Source organism: Perna viridis, chromosome 4 (assembly GCF_037379345.1).
Source record: "Perna viridis isolate PV_CMFRI_1.1 ecotype Kerala chromosome 4, ASM3737934v1, whole genome shotgun sequence".
NCBI lineage: Eukaryota > Metazoa > Mollusca > Bivalvia > Mytilida > Mytilidae > Perna > Perna viridis.
Genome location: NC_142448.1, coordinates 27,412,588 through 27,429,869, shown reverse-complemented (window position 1 = coordinate 27,429,869; position 17,282 = coordinate 27,412,588). Strand labels below are relative to the sequence as shown.

The following is a 17,282-nucleotide window of genomic DNA, read 5'->3' as shown; positions in this document are numbered from 1 at the left end:
AATTTATTGATGATAATATGGCTATATTTTTTTAAATTTTACATTTGTTGTTTTCACCTATGAAATATATTTTATTATAATTATAAAAGACTAAATGTAAGATTTCAATTTTATTTCATTAAATGTCATATGAAATATAAATAAGCATACAACATAAAGTTATAACAATAAATGACATACAGACATACATTATCAGTACAGCACTATTCCACTGTTTTCAATTTCATGTTATCCAAATGTTATATGTAATTTAAAATAAATATCAATATAAAACATGTAACAACATAATTATTCTAAGCACATATCACAGTACAGCACTAATGTCACAAATGAAAATATGAATCACATTTTTTTAAGTTCTTAGAAATGTTCAAGCAAGGTGAAGAAGTTCGGAAGCAGAGTCAGCATACGTCATTAAATCTATGATTCCTGTTTGGTAACGGTTCTTCAATGTGGCGAGACGGCGGTCGATGTTCATGTATTTCTTGGCGCGTGGTCTGGTAGTTCCACCGGCTGCTCTCTGTATTCTGTTGATGTCGTTGGCATTTTGAACATCTTTAAACATCTTAATTGCAGTAAATATGTTGGGGTGGGCTTGTTGTGTCATCTTTATTTTGCTGTACCACCCTTCGATGTTGTTGGTTCTGGGTCCTTGTGTTCCAAAGTGGTTCCAACGTGTTCGGTCTCCTTCCACCCAATGCTCTGTGACATAATCTGTAAAAGTCTGAGTTATGTGTGTGATGTTGGCGTCGTCACGGTCTTCAAGAGCCTGGAACCAAACATCCTCAATGGCGTCCATGGGTATAAGAGGAAGAATAGCAGCACGTCTCACTAACGTTTTCACATCATTGTTGTCTCGGTACGGTATTTGTAGTCCACTGGCTTGTGTTTTTTTCCAGATGGCCTGTGCGTAATGAAAGAAACATCCCTTAGTATGTACGCCTGGAAACACATCTTTGATCGCATTGTGAGCAGCTGTCTCGAAGTCTAGATATGCATTGGTTGCAGTGAATTGAAGTCCATGTTCTGCCATCTATAATAAAAAGTATACATTATAATTGATGTAATTGTTACTTGTTATCAATTTACAAAAACTCTTATAGAAAACATGTCAATATAGTAAATTCTAAGTATTTGTCTGCAAGCCCAAAGTCATAACAGTTTCAAAAATGTGTAATTCACTTGCACTTTTTACAAAATCTTTAATGGGATTTATCTCAATTACACTTACTCCATCTCATCATTTTTTTTATTTTAAATAAAAAATGTGTATATGTTTTCTAATTACATTTAGTGCTTACCTTGTCATGTAGTAGAGTGAAAAAACGGGTGTAAGTAGCTTGACTTTTTCCTGGTAGGAAAGCGTATACAACTGGTGTCATTTTGTCGTCGATAAGTATGTGTATGGTGTAGATTTGGTGAAAGAGACTAGGGCATGTGTAGAAGGTACCATCACAAAAGAATTTGTCAGTAGTGGCTAAGTCTTGAAGATTTTCTGTTGTTGCGAATGCAATCATTCTGCTGGTTTGGTGTGTGTTATCAAATAGTAAGAATCGGTCTCCCGTTGCTGTTTGTGTCCATTTACCCTCGAGTCTGATGTCTGTTTGAGTCTTTGGTAGTGGTGGTGTCTGCTTACGTCGAGCGCTGTAAAGTGATGACTTAGCGGAGTTGAAAGTGGGCAGATGTTCAACCACTTCTCTAGTAGTATCATCACTCTCATCGTCTCGAAATTTGTTGAGTTCTTCTGTGAATATAGTAGGGATTGGTCTGACCTCCTCTAAGCAACGTTTGGTAATTTGGTTCATAATCTGTTTTGAAACAACTTCTGCATGATCTGCTACATGACTATGTGGTTGCCTTCCAAAACCAGTGGGTATGTTGTTAGATGTTGATAATGAGGCTGAACAACCTGGAACTATGCACCTCCAAAACACCTTGTCAGGTGTCCTGCGGTTAACTCTGTATAAGAAACCATCTAAGGCTAGGTTCTGGCCCCCTTTTCTGTTAGTTATGAACTTTACATTCAGTTGTGCATTTGCCATTGTTTGACGTTGAATAAGGAATTTACATTTTTCAGTCCCCTTTATACAACTTTAGAGCTTATGCTGTTCATATAAGCTGACATGATGAACACGAATCACTGGACAACAATTACAGGCAGCTTGTTAAGTTCCAGACTTTAATAATTTAATTATTTGCTTAATTGCTTCAAATTGTGCAAAGCTTGGACCACTTAGTTTGTTTTATGAATTATCTTTTTTTTTTTTTTTAAATATTTGCTCAGTATAATAACTGTTAGATAATGCTTACTTTGAAAATAATTATTGCAAAATATTAAATTTTCTATTATTTTTTAAACATCATGAATAATGTTGTTAGCTTTTATTTATTTATATGAAATTATGAAATATAGTTTATTGCAAATCTACAATTTTATTCTTATTTTATATATAGATATAGAAAATTATATAAATGTTATACTAAAATGAAGGGTCCATCACTACACATTATTAAATTATGAATGTCTACTTTTCAATTACAGGTAATTTTACAGGTAAATTAATAATTACACACCCCTTGAGAGGCCTCTTAATCCCTATACCTAATGAGATGTTGTTTTAATCCAGTAGGCGTTCGGGGAACACACCCTTATAAAGTACATGAGATATCCTGAACATGGAATAAATGCATAAATACGGCTTATTCCTACACACCCCCAAATAAGATTATAACTCCTATCGGAACTCTTCGGTCATTTTCTCTACACGTAAAACAGAAATCCGAATTGTTCCTTCGTATTTCCCGCCAGATGACCATTACGCTACTTCCGAACATTTTAATTGTTTGTGATTATTGTTGTTATCTGGAGCAAATCGAATTAAATTGTGGACTTCAGCCTTAGTTCGCTTAAGTTATACGGTATCATACGTGTGTTATCAAACAACACAGAAGAATGCATGTCATTCAGCTACGTTGTATTTCACCACAGTTGGAGAGGAAATTCGATAACAGGCGGATCCGAAACTTCCTAGTATCATAAGTAATAGAAAAGAAAGAAAACTGAAACAACGAACTCTCAGTTTATGTCTTCAGGGGCCTGGGATTATGCGTTTCATATACTAACAAAGGCGTACCACACAAAGGATATAATTAAAAAATGAAGATGTAACAAGATGCAGTGAAATGCATTTGCCTGCTGTCTTCATTATTATTCTCCTTGGAGTTTTAACATTTGACCAATTTTCAGTAGAGTCTGTGATTCCAGAATTGAATAGGAGAAGTTTTGTAAGGAGAATCAAATCTCAACAGTCTGTAAAGCATGGTTACTTGAAAGTTGGAAATATACAGAACACTGAACATGTACTTGGTAAGAAATATACAACATACAGATTTGCAATTTTCTGAAATCTCATATTATCATGTGGCGGTAAACAAGATCTGGTACTTACTTAATCAATAACGACAACTTGACTTTAAATGATCACAACTAAAAAAAGTATTACGAATATTGTAATAAAACTTTCAGTTTCCTATTCTACTATATCTTAGCTTCATGTTCATTGCCAATTTTTCATTCTACCCATACAAACAAGAAGAATTCAAAACAAATTACCTACCCCCCCCCTCCCACTCCCCACCCAGCCCCGGATTTTTACAAAAACGAAAATAATTCAAAATTAAATTAATTATTTTCACATTAACCTAGCACAACTTTTTTGTTTTTTAAAGATATTTGAATAAAATTTTCAGTTTCCCATTTTTACCTTTTCAGTGTGTCTGCTACAATTTATTTCAGATCATTTCATTAAAAGAGGAAGAAGTAGTTAAATGATGAAATAGAAAGGTCAGGGAATCTTGTTCTCTGCCGTGCATGATAGTTTTATCGATAAACTGGCTAATTAATAAGTTTCTTATCTGTTTGATTATAGCCAATGAAACAGTTGACAGGATGGAATCATGATTTGAATTACCATTACCTGATGAACTGCCTTAGACAGTACTCTGAACAATTGAGAAGGGAGATTTTCTATCAAATGTAGATTCAAATGGGACACTGTATACCGATGGGATGATAGAAAGTTAAATCTCCTTTCTCTTTTACTTGTATGGTACACTTTTAGTATACACTTACAAAGATCTTATGCATTACCTTTGGGTTTGGAGATTAGTGGGGGCAAAAAAATCACACTTCATTTCCTGATATTTCAAGTGGAGTTTCCAAGGTGTATTCTGGTCGATTTGAGTGGTCCCTTTTATCTTTTATTTATGAATGATATGGTCCAAGCTACAGCCAAAAAATGTCAGTGAAAAAAATGTGTAGAACCTATGGAATCAATAATTGGAGGTCTGTGGCCAACTAAATGGATTTCTTTGAATTGTTTTTCAGGCTGCTCTACCATAAAAGGAAGGTTTGGATTGATTTCAAGGGTTGTAACTTATTTAACTCTTTTATATATAGATGATGACGTGTTATCTTTAAACAATCCTAATTTCGGGGATTTGATACATCGCATCTACCCAAAAGAACTTGAGATAAAGGATACTACAGACACTGTGAAGTCAGCCTCATATCTTGACCTACACTTAGAAATCAATGGACAAGGAAAACTATTGACCAAACTTTACGACAAACGTGATAATTTTTCATTCAGAATTGTCAACTTTCCTTTCATCTGTGGCAACATCCCTTCGGCACCTACGAATGGAGTGTTCATATCACAACTCATATGTTATGCCAGAGTTTGCTGAAACTATGCAGACTTTTTGTATCGCGCTAGAACTCTAACAAATAGGCTTCTGGAACAGGGTTATGTTACTACAAGATTGAAATCATCATTACAGAAGTTTTATGGTCGTCGTCATGAACTCATGGATCGTTATGGTGTATCCATCTGCACCATGAAAACTGATTTATACAATGGGTCATAGTTTTCCTCTCCTCGTTTGTCTACCCCTGACTTGACCTTTTGTGAGCAACTCGGCGGGTGTTTCTAGAAAATCAGAGGACGCTTACCTTACCGGTGCACCTGGTCCATGCTACCAGTTTTTAGTGGAGTCCGAGTTGCTCATTTGCTTTTGCTACTTTGTATGTATGATTTTAGTTACTTTATGTTCTTTGTTGTGTATGTCTATTTTCCATGTCTGGTCTTTGTCCCTGGATTACATTGTTTTGATTACCGCTATAACCTTGGTTCCCTTGATTACTCTTTGTTTGGTCACATTTCTATCTGTTTCAGATGAACCCTTTAAAATAACAGTAAACAGTTCTAGTCCTGCTGTGTTAGATTCCATTGTGAAATTTGCTGCCAATTTGACTTCACTGGGGAAGATCGGATCAAATGAGACGACATTTACATATGTTTGGGAAAATGATGCCAATGATCATTCACTGACTTCTCACGCTAACCTGTCATCAAGTGTGAGAATAAAGGATTTCTCTAGTATTGGCCTTTTTCCTGTTCAGCCTGGAGAATATCACATGACAGTGAATGTTTATAAACCAAGTAGTATCTTTAAAGTAATTCGTATAAAGGTGGCACATGGATCAAAAAGTTTCAGGTTGACACGTAAGAATTGTTCATATTTTGTTATGATGAAATCCCTTTAAGAATTGGCAATAATAAAAATTTTGTCTCTTGAAAAATAACATAAATTTTCCATGTGCATATTGTTTATTGCACGAAGTGCCAATTCTTATAAATTAATTTTAAAACATATTTTTATCTTCAAACATGAGAAAAGTAGCTCTGAATTTAATGAATAAGGGCATGTCAATTATTTTTTTTATCCATTAAGATAAAACAAAATTATTTTAACCAATCAGATTACAGTATTTATCTCAAATTAATTTATTATGGTTTACATGTATCTCTTGTATCATTCATGTCATTTTTGTTGGAACATTTTGTATGTTCCATTCCAATGAATTAAAATAATAAGTTGAAGCAATGCTGCAAACTGTTGTAATGAACATTTTATTGCCATTTACACAGGAAAAATTGGAATATATATGTATGTCTATCATATGTTTTGAAAAACACCTGAAAAACATACATGTACATTGTATGTTAATCATGTTTTTCATATGTTTAGGACCTACATGAAAATCATTTGAAAAACATATGAATAGGCCTTACAGACTAATTTATGAGTACACATGTATTTCATTTGTGCATAAACATCATGTTGTAGTTATGTATTTTCTTTATTTATGTAAAGAGTATGGATTTTGTATGATTTAAGAAAATACTGTTAACATACGTACATTAGTGGTGTACCAATTTTCGCTTTTTCAGGATGGATAGAAAACATTGAAGAATAATACACGCTAAATTAATTTTTTATGCTTTATAATGCTAATCATATTTTTTTGTAACAGCATAAATTGATACCCGCAAATATGGTCACTTGAAAGAATCTAAGAAAATTAGTACAATTACAGTATATGCATTCATGTCAAAAAATAAACAAAAAAAAAAAAAAAAAAAACATGTCCATTTTTCCTGTGTATAGTTTTTTTTATCAGCCTTAACATTTTTGATAATAACACTTATATTCTCATGTTTATTGCTAAGATTTCTTCCTTTTCTTTCTGTTTTAGGAAAATTTGTCAATTATACATTTGTGTATAGTTGATAAGTTTCACATTATGCGTTGCTCACTCTTAAAATTACAAGAGGTTGGAATTCCATTCCACAGTACATGTCAGAAAATGGCTTGCCAGTATGCCAACCAACCTCTTACACTGCTGGAGTAAATCAGTTACATGTTAATACAATGTATCAACTTCTTTTCCAGAAAACCTTAATGGTAATATGATAGTTGCTCAGAACCTTACTCGAAAGAAAGGGAAATTAATATATGCCACAAAAAACCCATTGAACTTGACCTCTGTTTTGACAGATGTATTTGAAAACAATTATACCTATGCCTATATTTGGTATGTGAATGAGACATTCCAAGAATGGAATATGAATAGAAGTGCAATGATTTACCGTGGAAATCATACAGGAATTCTCAATATCACGTTAGAAGTGAAAGCCACAGCTACCCTCGAACCTATATTGACTAAGATTGGTGTTTTTAAGAAATACATTAACTTGAAAGGTACGTTTAATAAGTATTTATGATTGTTAGGCTAAAAAAAAAAATATTAGTGTTTTTTTCCTACCAGCAATAGGAAGGGAATTTGTCTTTTTAAATTTTGCATTGAATTAATTGGGATCAATCTAGACTTTTAATAGTGCATGAGCCAAAATGGTCAGAAAATGTTTGAGATGGATCGGGTAGCAGCAAACAGACATATTTTTTTTTGTTTGCCTTTTTGTAGATGTACATGTATGTAGTGAAAAACTTTACATGTTGTTCCATTAATCAATTGCCTCACTTGCTTATTGCTGTATTCTTTCTATAAATGGAAGCAAGTTAATTGTGAACAAAAATCCCAATTATAAATACAATTTTAGTAGCAAAGGCAAACATTTTATAATCAAATTATATACTGTGGTAACTACCAGTACATATATATTTTAAGGTTAGTAGAGTAAAAGAGAACGGTTTAGAATATACTTTGTGATATTTTTTCAGATAGATTTTCCTTGTTAGTCTGGAACAAAAGGATACATGTGAAGCCAGAGATTCAAGCTAATGTTTTATACTTTAGTATGACCTCAAACAAATTTTTGGTCATATAATGGTATCACCATGTCGTCTTCGTCACTGGCTTTCTATAAATTTAGTTTATTTACAATAACTTGATTAAAATTGATCCAATCTTTTTGATAGTTTGTAAAGGTTTTTTTCTCACCCCTTTAAAAATAAGGGGCTAAAAGTGAGAAAATGGATGTTATCATTAGAATTGATAGGGAAGGTTTTATTTATTTGATCTTTATGATTTTGATGTCAATGTGCTTCTGTTGAAACTCTGTTTTAGAAGTTTTAACTGTTTTGGAGTCAAAGGGGTAAGAAATTGGACCATGTCAAAATAAATTTTTTACTTTTGATCTAATTTTGATTTTTTTTTAATTTCCTGTAAAAATTCCTGCTTGTATTATTCGATCAGATTTCAGATATCAACTTATAAGGGGCCAGAGGAGCCACTACCCTAGAAGTTAACTTTTTTAAAATTTTTAGTCTGATTTTGATTCCTTATGAAATCCCTGCCTGCTTTAAGTAATCAGATTTCAGATATCTCTGATGGTTTTTGAGTTGTAAGGCACAAAGGGGCCACTCCTAAAAAAATATGACTTTCTTATTTTTGGTCCAATTTTAAAAATTTTTAATTGAAATTCAAATTTTGTGCTATAGTGTCCAGACCAGATGTTGTGTTCACAATTGCCCCAAGTGATGAGCAGAGTTCAGCATGTCTTGGTTGTATTGTGAAGCGCTTCGTGAAGCTCTTTTCTTTTTTGACAGTATCATTGCAAAATTCTTTGGCCTTTATAATTTAATATACACATGAATTATATTACTGTTGTTTGATAATAATTGAAAGAAAACAAATATCTTCTTTGACATAATTTATTATGGTTATATAAAAAATATGGTACCAGTGATACTGTTGCATATAAGTATTGAGGTTTCTGATGGTATAATGTAGTTTTTTTTAATTTACAGATGAGATAAACATTACACATATAACTCATGACAAGGAAATTGATGTAGGGAATCCTGTATCTATTGATATCCATTACAATGGAAGGTAAGAAAGGTCATCAACTTACATTCTTGTAGACGAGGATCATATCTGTCTATGTATGATACAGGCATTTTCAGTATTAGAAGTGATAAGGTACAGGTTTAATCAAGGGTGAGGTACCTATTACACAGATTATCTTTTTAGTCATCTTGCAAATTTACAAAGAAAAAAATCTGTACTTTCAAAGAGCAAATAGTGTTTGACATGAAATTGATATAGTAAAAGCAAGGTCTGTTGATTGGTGCAATGTTCTCATCCTGGATTGCATAAGATGTCTGTCAACTACAATCAATTAATCAATCTAAAATCTTGTAAATTAAGTGATTAAAGCAATTTAAAAAAAATAAATTTTTACTATGTTCTTCCAGCATCAGAAAATAGACGAATTGTTTGTTGCTTGGCATTTGGTGAATCTCATTGGCAATCAAACCACATCTATTTTTATAAAATCTAAAGACAAAGTATAATATATATGGTCTACCTTACAAAGAGGTCTAATGATCAGGTTTTGATTGCCTCAAGTCTAAAGAGATATATAGATAAGGTTTACAAATTTATAAATGAGTGTTTAACACACAATGTATGTTATATCCATGTACGAGTCATGTTTTCTCTTCGTTTATGGGGTGGTAGAGATACAGGATTTGTGCAGGTTGTTGTACAATACCTAATTATTCATACATAATACAGGACTTAAAGTCAATTAAGATTGAAGATCGGAATTGACACAGCAGTTGTCTGAGCTGAGAGATTTGTAAAATCAGTTAGCATCCTCCATGGAATAGCTCTCTTAACATTCCCAAGTTTGAGGTATCAAAGTCTACTTGATTAATATAGTATATCCGGTAATGTTATTTAAAATAAGAAATGTTTATAGGCAACCTTATGTAATGAAGGATTAATTTGTTTCCTTATCTAATCAGAGTCCGTTTTTTCTTTATTCAGATCTGACTCTCAAATCAGGAAAATTAATTCATTCATAAATGTCAGTGGTAATTTCCATATAAGGACATCATGATCTGAATGCAAAGAAATGAATATTAAATATACCCTATAACAAGTTATCTCATTTCTAATGGTCCCCAGTACTAGCATTTTGCACCAGTTATTCAATTTTCAAATGTTTAAAGTACCAATTTCTCATTTGAAATTAAGTAGCACTCCAGCTAAGGACCATGCAAAATGTGATTCATGGGTAAAAAGCCTACATATTTTTATTTTTTATATTTTGTTTGAAATGTCATAGTAAACAGAAATTAACATTCAGTTTTTCATATAACCTGTGCTCTTAAGAGATAAAAATTGTAAAGAATGCACTGTAGATTTCAAAATTAAGGGAGATAATCTGTAAATGATGTTCAAATACAATAGAATCTACTGGATTTTCAATGTTGATTATCTCCTAAGAGCAGGCAGATTTGAATGAATAATAACACATTTCATAGTATAGACCCATAAAACAACTTGATAACAAAGATAAAAATATGTAGCCTTTTTTGAGGTATATCACATTTTTCAGATTTTGCATAATTCTTACAAAGACAGCTACTTAATTGACACAGTACACATTACACAAGTACTTTGACGTAATAGCTGTCTGTTAATTGAGAAAAGCAGAATTTAAGATAATTTAGACATTTAGATAATGTTATGTAAAGATTGAAAAACTATAAATGAAAAAATATTGTCATCTTTCTGTATTACTATATTCATTGTGATTCTTATACAGTTGATTCACATTCCTGTTAATTGCATAAAAACTCAAAAACAAAAATATTCCCCATCTTATCCATGTAAAAAATTCCTCTTATTTGTAAAACACAAGACCAAAAATTAGAAAATTCTCTTAAATTTTTTTAAAATTTACTTAAAAATGTACCTGAATGGCTAAAACAATACATCATTAGTGAAGTACCTCAGTTTTCTCAAGAACTTTGTTTTTACCACAATAATATTTTCTCTTTCTAGACACTTTGGCATGAATCCAATTACACCTGGTAAAAGAATATGACCCACTTAAACATTGAAAATATGAAGTATTTTTCCTTGAAATAATAATTTCTGTTAATTGCATATTCCTGTTAATTGTAAACTTTTTTCTGACAAATAGGTTATGTGATTAATAGGAATCCACTGTATTTTCTACAAGTTCTTCCTTGATTTCATAAATTTAATGTCAATTCATGTAGATTAATATTATTTTGTACCAAGTTTGTTAAATATTCTGACTTCTTATTTAGACTTTCACGTGTTAAGGTCGATTTAAAATTATGAAGGGAAGGTACTTGTGTATAAAATACATTATGATAACAGATAGCTGTGGTTTATATTACATTGTATGTATGCAGCTGTCATGATCAGGGCATGTATTATAAAAGACTGTACAGATTATTTTTGTATCTGTAGTATCTTTAGGTATCCTGTCCCATTTAAGTATTTTTATTACACTTACTTTGGTTTGAAGTAGACTTGTATAAAACCTACTTTTTGACCTCTGTCTCCAACATGGAAAGTAGGTCTACTAGCAGCTTGACATAGTGCATGCTTGGTGCCTAATTTGGTAATGTGGAACTGGAAAAGTATTTATCCAATATTATTCAAACTTTGCACTGTGTTTTTATTAATATTTAAGATGTGCACCTCCTATTATGGATTTTTTACAACCATTACCCTATATATTGATTTTTATTTTCCACTATTAGGTGTGAATAGTACCTTCATGGTGTAATATGTAGCTGAAATAGTAAATAACCAATATTAATCAAACTTTGTACATTGCCTATACATACAGTCATACGTATTGATGATGTGTACTTTTTTTTATGAACCTATTTGACTAGCGTTTAGTATGAGTTTGGACATTTTAAACCATAAAGTCATTTGTAGGTACATGTAATTTGTAACCCACACTTAAACTTTTAAAGTTACTTTAGTGTTATGCATGTATTGGACATGTTCATGATGCTGACTATTTGGACAAAGATGTTGAACTGTTTCCCGATTTTTAAATGTTTCAGATTTTAAACTGATTCTTAGTATAATGTCTACCTTGATTGAATTGTTTGATTAAGTTGACATTTTTTTTTTTTTATAAATAACACCCACTTTAGATGGTGTCCTGCTGTTTGCTCATCCCAAGTTCAAATCAACAACTCCTCTGAAACCACTTAATGGAATCTGACGAAACTTTCACAGACACTTTATTACATGCCAGTGTGCACCTCCTATTGTTTTTTTTTTGAGTGGGGGTGGGTGGGGATGGGTGGGTGTGGTATCACTAGGTGAGCTCAGCTCATATTTTTTTCTAGTTGTTTTTGTTTTTTTTTTTGTTTTGTTTTTGTTTTTTTTTGTTTTAGTTTTTTTAGTTTTCCTGTCCGTTAAGACACTATTCTATTATTGGTATACAGGTTTACATTGATAGATATCAATTTTATATTCAGATGTAGTTAGTAGCTTTTTTAATGAAGTCATGGCCAGGACTTTGGAAATTAGAAATTGTGTATTTGATACCAACATTTTACTTTATTGCACAAATAAATAGTGCTTGTCAAGGAATAAAGAAGGCTGTCAGATCTATCCTTGCCTCAAGTGCCTGTGATCTGTCTTGGGTTCAACATTTATGGCTATATCAAGTTACATCTCACAGACTACAGTGAACCAGCATACTTTTGCTAATTTTATGAAAAAACTGGAATAATAAATTCCACAAATAAGTCCCTTTATTATGGAAAGTTAGAGTATTAGTAGCAAAACTAAAATGATATCTAGAAATATAAAAATAATTATCTGGAAAAGAAACTTTGTTAACAAAATTTATTCTCTTGAGTTAGTTTAACAATGTAGGAGTTGTTGCCCTTTAATTGTTCTTATAAACCTCTGTTTATATTTCGACCTCTACTTGTAATTGAGATGTTGTATATCGTTACACATGATTTGGCAACCAAAACAAAAATAAATCTGTTTTGAAATTCATAATAATGGAACCTACATGTTTATAATCAGCTGTGTACTGAAAATGGTATTCATGCTTATTCCTGAAATTTAGTGATTTTACTACTTATGAACAAGTTTAGAGTGTATATTAGTTGTAACTATTAAATACCCAGGAATTCAGTAAAATTTCATTAAGGATTTTGATATCACATTCTAAGCTTATATCACTATGTACATGTTGATCTTAAAGCACTTGTCTATTTCAATACAATATGTGTACAACAAAGCAGATAAAATTTGATAGTATAATTGAACTTTGGCTAACCATAATAAACACATTTCTATAACTCATGTATCTATATGTAAATGTTGTATCAAGCATGTGTTGATACATACTGTATCTACTGACCTATATCTATTGTTTTATTAACAAGGTCAGACAGTTAACTAAGTGATAGTTGTACTTGTTTAAAATCATATCAATTTAATAACAGATAATGTTGAATTTATTTTTGACCAACTTATGAAAGTGAAGGTCGTACATTTTAATCCAACATATCTATGTTAAAGTTATTTACTCTATCAGTCAGAGGAGTTCACACAGTGAAGGTCATTTCTGCCATAGGACATTAAACCATTTTAAGAAACTGTTCTAGGTAACAGTATTAACAAGGAATCAAATCTAATGAATGAAAACAATTTTCCTTTGATTTACTAAAAACACTCAAATAAAAAATTTCAGGTGTGATTCTATCTATTACTAGCTAGACGCTGGTATTTTTTTTATTAAAATTTGTTTTAAAAAATAATCACTAAGAAAAAAACTGGTAAATAAAAAAAAATATAGTTAATTAGGGTAGTTGACATGTGAATATATTGTTTGCTTTGTATACTGTACAGATTATAGCGATTTTTATTTTCATTTCAGTAATCCTACCATCGTGTCTTGGATTCTGTTGAATGTGAATGGTAGTCTGAACCACACAATTATAAATGGCAACCAAAGGAATTTTTCTATCCATCTGCCAGATGATTTAGAGAAAGGAACTTATCATCTTAATATTACAATGGAAAATGATGTTAGTCTGGTGTATACTCAAACTTCATTTTCCGTCATTCATCAGAAAGGTTTGTACTTAGTTTATCCAGACTAAGCATGCCTATTAAGCCTGTAAAACTTTAAAAGTGTATGGGGGAGCAGCGTCTTTAACTTCAATGTAAGACTGCTGCTTATCTATGTAATGTAGGGTAAATGCTGAATCAGGTTTTATTAATTTTATTGTTTTGTTGTAATTCGACTTTCTTTTCATTAACTATTACAGGGAAAGAACTGATATAGTTTGTTATGGCTACCAACAAAATTATGAACCCTTGCTAGATTCATTTTGCATTAACAAAAAAACATGGTCATATCATTCATGCCCCTGTAGGTCTAGTTTAGAGTTTTCTCTCTCAGAGCAGAGATATGCCTAAACACATGTTTCAATCTGCCTTTTCATTTTTCTTACTGACTATAAATGCAAATGCTTCTGAATAAATGTACGACTGCAGATGCTTTCACATTTTTAAGGTCATTCAGATTCTAATTTTTTATTATTTTTCAGGAACCGTCCTTCCCACTGTATCCATTACAGTGACAGTAGTATTTTGTGTGGTGGGAATTATTGTGACTATTGCTGCATTAGCGTACTCAGCTCTACGATTCAAACAGAAGCAACATGTCACAGAGACAGCAGATTTTAACTTCCATCCACAAATAAAGAGTAGATCAAGACTGACTCCAATTATAAAAAATTTGATGAATTTATTTTTAGAAAGAGGAAAATTTTCCACCTCAGATTCACCAGTTCGACAGGATTTATCAACAACAAGGTCCTATGGCTCTATTGAAACTGCAGGTGACGAGGGAGACCTTCTTAATTTTAGGTCTAAAGTGATCCTATAGATCCAACCTTAGTATTGATGTTGCACAGATAATTTGAATGTATTGACCAGAGATGGCTTTTTCAGCGAAATTTGTTTTTTCATAATGATGTGATAAAACTTCAAACTTGTTATTGTTTGCAATACAGAGTTACCACACAACCATGAAAACTGGATAAGTCCTTGAATTCCCTTGGGAATGCAAGAAGCTGGAAAAGACCTTGAATTTTACTTCATTTTCTAAAGTCTTTGAAAAAACCTGTATGTTCTTCTATCTCTGTCTGTGCAAGACTCTTCAAAGTACCGGTAGTCAAGGACATAAAAACAAACTTCCCCAGTCAGTTATCCATGAATCTTAGGCATGATTCCTTTTGTTTTTCCTAAGGTTTGGAGAGAATTATTGATCAATGAAACTGTTCTTATCAAAATCAACCATGGAAAACATAAGGAATAACCTTGGAAAGAACATTGAATTTTCTGTTCTGACATCAGTACTGTGTTGTAGATGAATATTGTTAGAATTTTTTATTCAATTGTTTTTTTTGTTATGATTTTATTCTTGCATTTTATTACATATTTATGCAAAATTACTTCTATTGGACACCTTTCCTAGATATGCAATTAAAATGAGATTTTGTTAGATTTTAAACTATCTTTACAGTTGATAAATGGTCATTTTTATAACCTTCATGAGCATGAGATTTTATTGTAAAGTTGTTTGAAACAGTTCAAAAGAAACTACTTTAATACTTGAAAGTTTGCCCCAGGTTTAGGTAATCTGGATTAATTGCTTCCTCTTGTTTACACATTTGTCCATGCTGTTTCCTTGTCAAAATAAAAATGCCAATGTTTGGTTTAAAATAACTACAACTAAAGAAGCAAGCTATACTTATAAATGATCAGATCAATGTAAATATCATGCAACTTATTTACCTTGGTAAACATTGGTGAAAGCAGCCACTATTCTCCATCTATCATGCTTAGGAGTAATTACTTTGTGTAATCTGTTACTCAGAAAGTATTAAACCAATATTTTTCAAACATTATGTAAAGTTAATATACATGTTAAAGATGTGCATCCCCATTATGGAGAAGTAATACATGTATAAACATTTTCATTTATTTACAATTTCAGTGTGTTGAACTTAGCTCTTTTTTTTGTCACTTTATCTCTGTGGATAGTACCTTCTTTGTGTAATGAGTTACTCAAAATGTTGAGAAACAATATTATTCAAACTTTGCACAGTATTGATATACATGTTGGAGATGTGTACTTTTTGTTATGGATGAATTTGACAGATGCTTTCCAACCTGTAAAACTTCTCCATTTATTTTGCAATACTCTGGTGCGGAAGTTACAACTTTGTGTAATCTGGAACTGAAACATAATTGAACTAATATTACTCAAACTTTTGAATATGTTTATACAAATATAGAAGATGTGCATCTTCAACCATAGACAATTTCATAAGTATTTAATATGATTTTTATAAAGACTGCAAATTTTTTTCTCAGCAGTGTATGCTATCATAAGTTCATACATTGTACTTTCTTCAATATACATACATGTACATGTATTTGGAAGATATGTGCTTACAAACTTATGATGGTAATGCAGTGGTCCAGACATGTTATTGGTTTAGTTATCTCCACATTAATACTTAGTCATACTATATGATTGGTATATTTTTCGTGTAACCAGATACCATTGCATTGAATGACTATTGATACCGTAATTGTTAAAAATTCACTGTCTCCTGTTAATAGTTTTGTTGAGTTTTCATATGTTTATGCTACAATAAATTGAAGATAGTACAATTTGTTTTGTTCTTATGATTTTATCTAATAATTACAATACATGCATTATTGTTTTCAAAATTCATCAGTTAATGTTGAATCCATTTTGGATTTATTATAATCTGTTTTTGGGACATATGGAATTTGACTATCTCTGATTGATTTAGTTTAGTTCATTGATAAATGTCTTCCTATACCAAATCAAAATTAAGTAATGATTTGTCAATCTCCTATCTACGTGTCACAAGGCATAAGAAAGTGGGAATTCATTGGACAGTTATTTAGTTGTGCCTATTACATCTTTATTACTCTCAATTACTCGAGTATTGATTATTGCAATAATGTGATTTTCAGTTTTTGCAATTCTAAGAAATATCCCACAGAAATAATGTTAAAAGTTCCATAATATGAGGTGAATTTATTCCAATGTAAGTGCATTTGTTGCATTAATTTGTGAATTGACAGTAATTGTTCATGTTTTTATATTTTTCTGCATTTGTTTTTGACCATGATTTCTTACAACTAAACAATATTGTGCTTAACACAGATTACAAAATCAGTACAAGTGAACTTTGGAACATGAAGGAATTATGCCTTTTGTACAATTACTGCCCCTTTGCAATTTAAATGCATTTGTCACAAGGTAAGAATTTGACCAGTATCATTGTGGCCCATTATTATTAGGTGTTTCCAGTCACAACCTCCAAAATCCTTCCCAACATTCCTTTGGGGCTTTCAGGCACCTTGAACAATTTCAAAGAGATACATTCCCTAGTACTCAAAATTATCATCCAGAATTCAGAAAGGTGCTTGTTTCTGGCACCTTTGTGGCTCCTAATTCCTTATTGGTTTAAGTCACAACCCCAAGATAAATACATGCAGGTCTTCCTTTTTAGCTCACCTTGCCAAAGGCCATATGAGCTATTGCCAT

The 17,282-nt window shown here is 31.7% G+C and overlaps 2 protein-coding genes across 2 annotated transcripts; one reads left to right on the top strand and one right to left on the bottom strand.

Moving 5' to 3' along the window:
- Positions 1-248: 248 nt before the first annotated feature.
- Positions 249-2,166, bottom strand: LOC148619566 (uncharacterized). The gene is made up of 2 exons (XM_088579628.1): positions 1,302-2,166; positions 249-1,033 (listed from the first exon to the last, which is right to left on the bottom strand). The coding sequence occupies exons 1-2, from the start codon at positions 2,040-2,042 to the stop codon at positions 371-373; spliced, it is 1,404 nt and encodes a 467-aa protein (XP_088435754.1). The 5' UTR covers positions 2,043-2,166; the 3' UTR covers positions 249-370.
- A 376-nt stretch (positions 2,167-2,542) lies between these two features.
- Positions 2,543-16,376, top strand: LOC148619565 (uncharacterized). The gene is made up of 6 exons (XM_088579625.1): positions 2,543-3,367; positions 5,238-5,567; positions 6,799-7,107; positions 8,617-8,701; positions 13,560-13,759; positions 14,236-16,376. The coding sequence occupies exons 1-6, from the start codon at positions 3,184-3,186 to the stop codon at positions 14,574-14,576; spliced, it is 1,449 nt and encodes a 482-aa protein (XP_088435751.1). The 5' UTR covers positions 2,543-3,183; the 3' UTR covers positions 14,577-16,376.
- Positions 16,377-17,282: the final 906 nt, after the last annotated feature.

Excerpts from the sequence above, each read along its gene's own strand:
- LOC148619566 (XM_088579628.1), bottom strand. The coding sequence starts at position 2,042 with ATGGCAAATGCACAACTGAATGTAAAGTTCATAACTAACAGAAAAGGG. Across the intron at positions 1,034-1,301 it reads TCACTCTACTACATGACAAG|ATGGCAGAACATGGACTTCA; the intron begins GTAAGCACTAAA and ends TTTTTATTATAG.
- LOC148619565 (XM_088579625.1), top strand. The coding sequence starts at position 3,184 with ATGCATTTGCCTGCTGTCTTCATTATTATTCTCCTTGGAGTTTTAACA. Across the intron at positions 3,368-5,237 it reads GAACACTGAACATGTACTTG|ATGAACCCTTTAAAATAACA; the intron begins GTAAGAAATATA and ends TATCTGTTTCAG. Across the intron at positions 7,108-8,616 it reads GAAATACATTAACTTGAAAG|ATGAGATAAACATTACACAT; the intron begins GTACGTTTAATA and ends TTTAATTTACAG.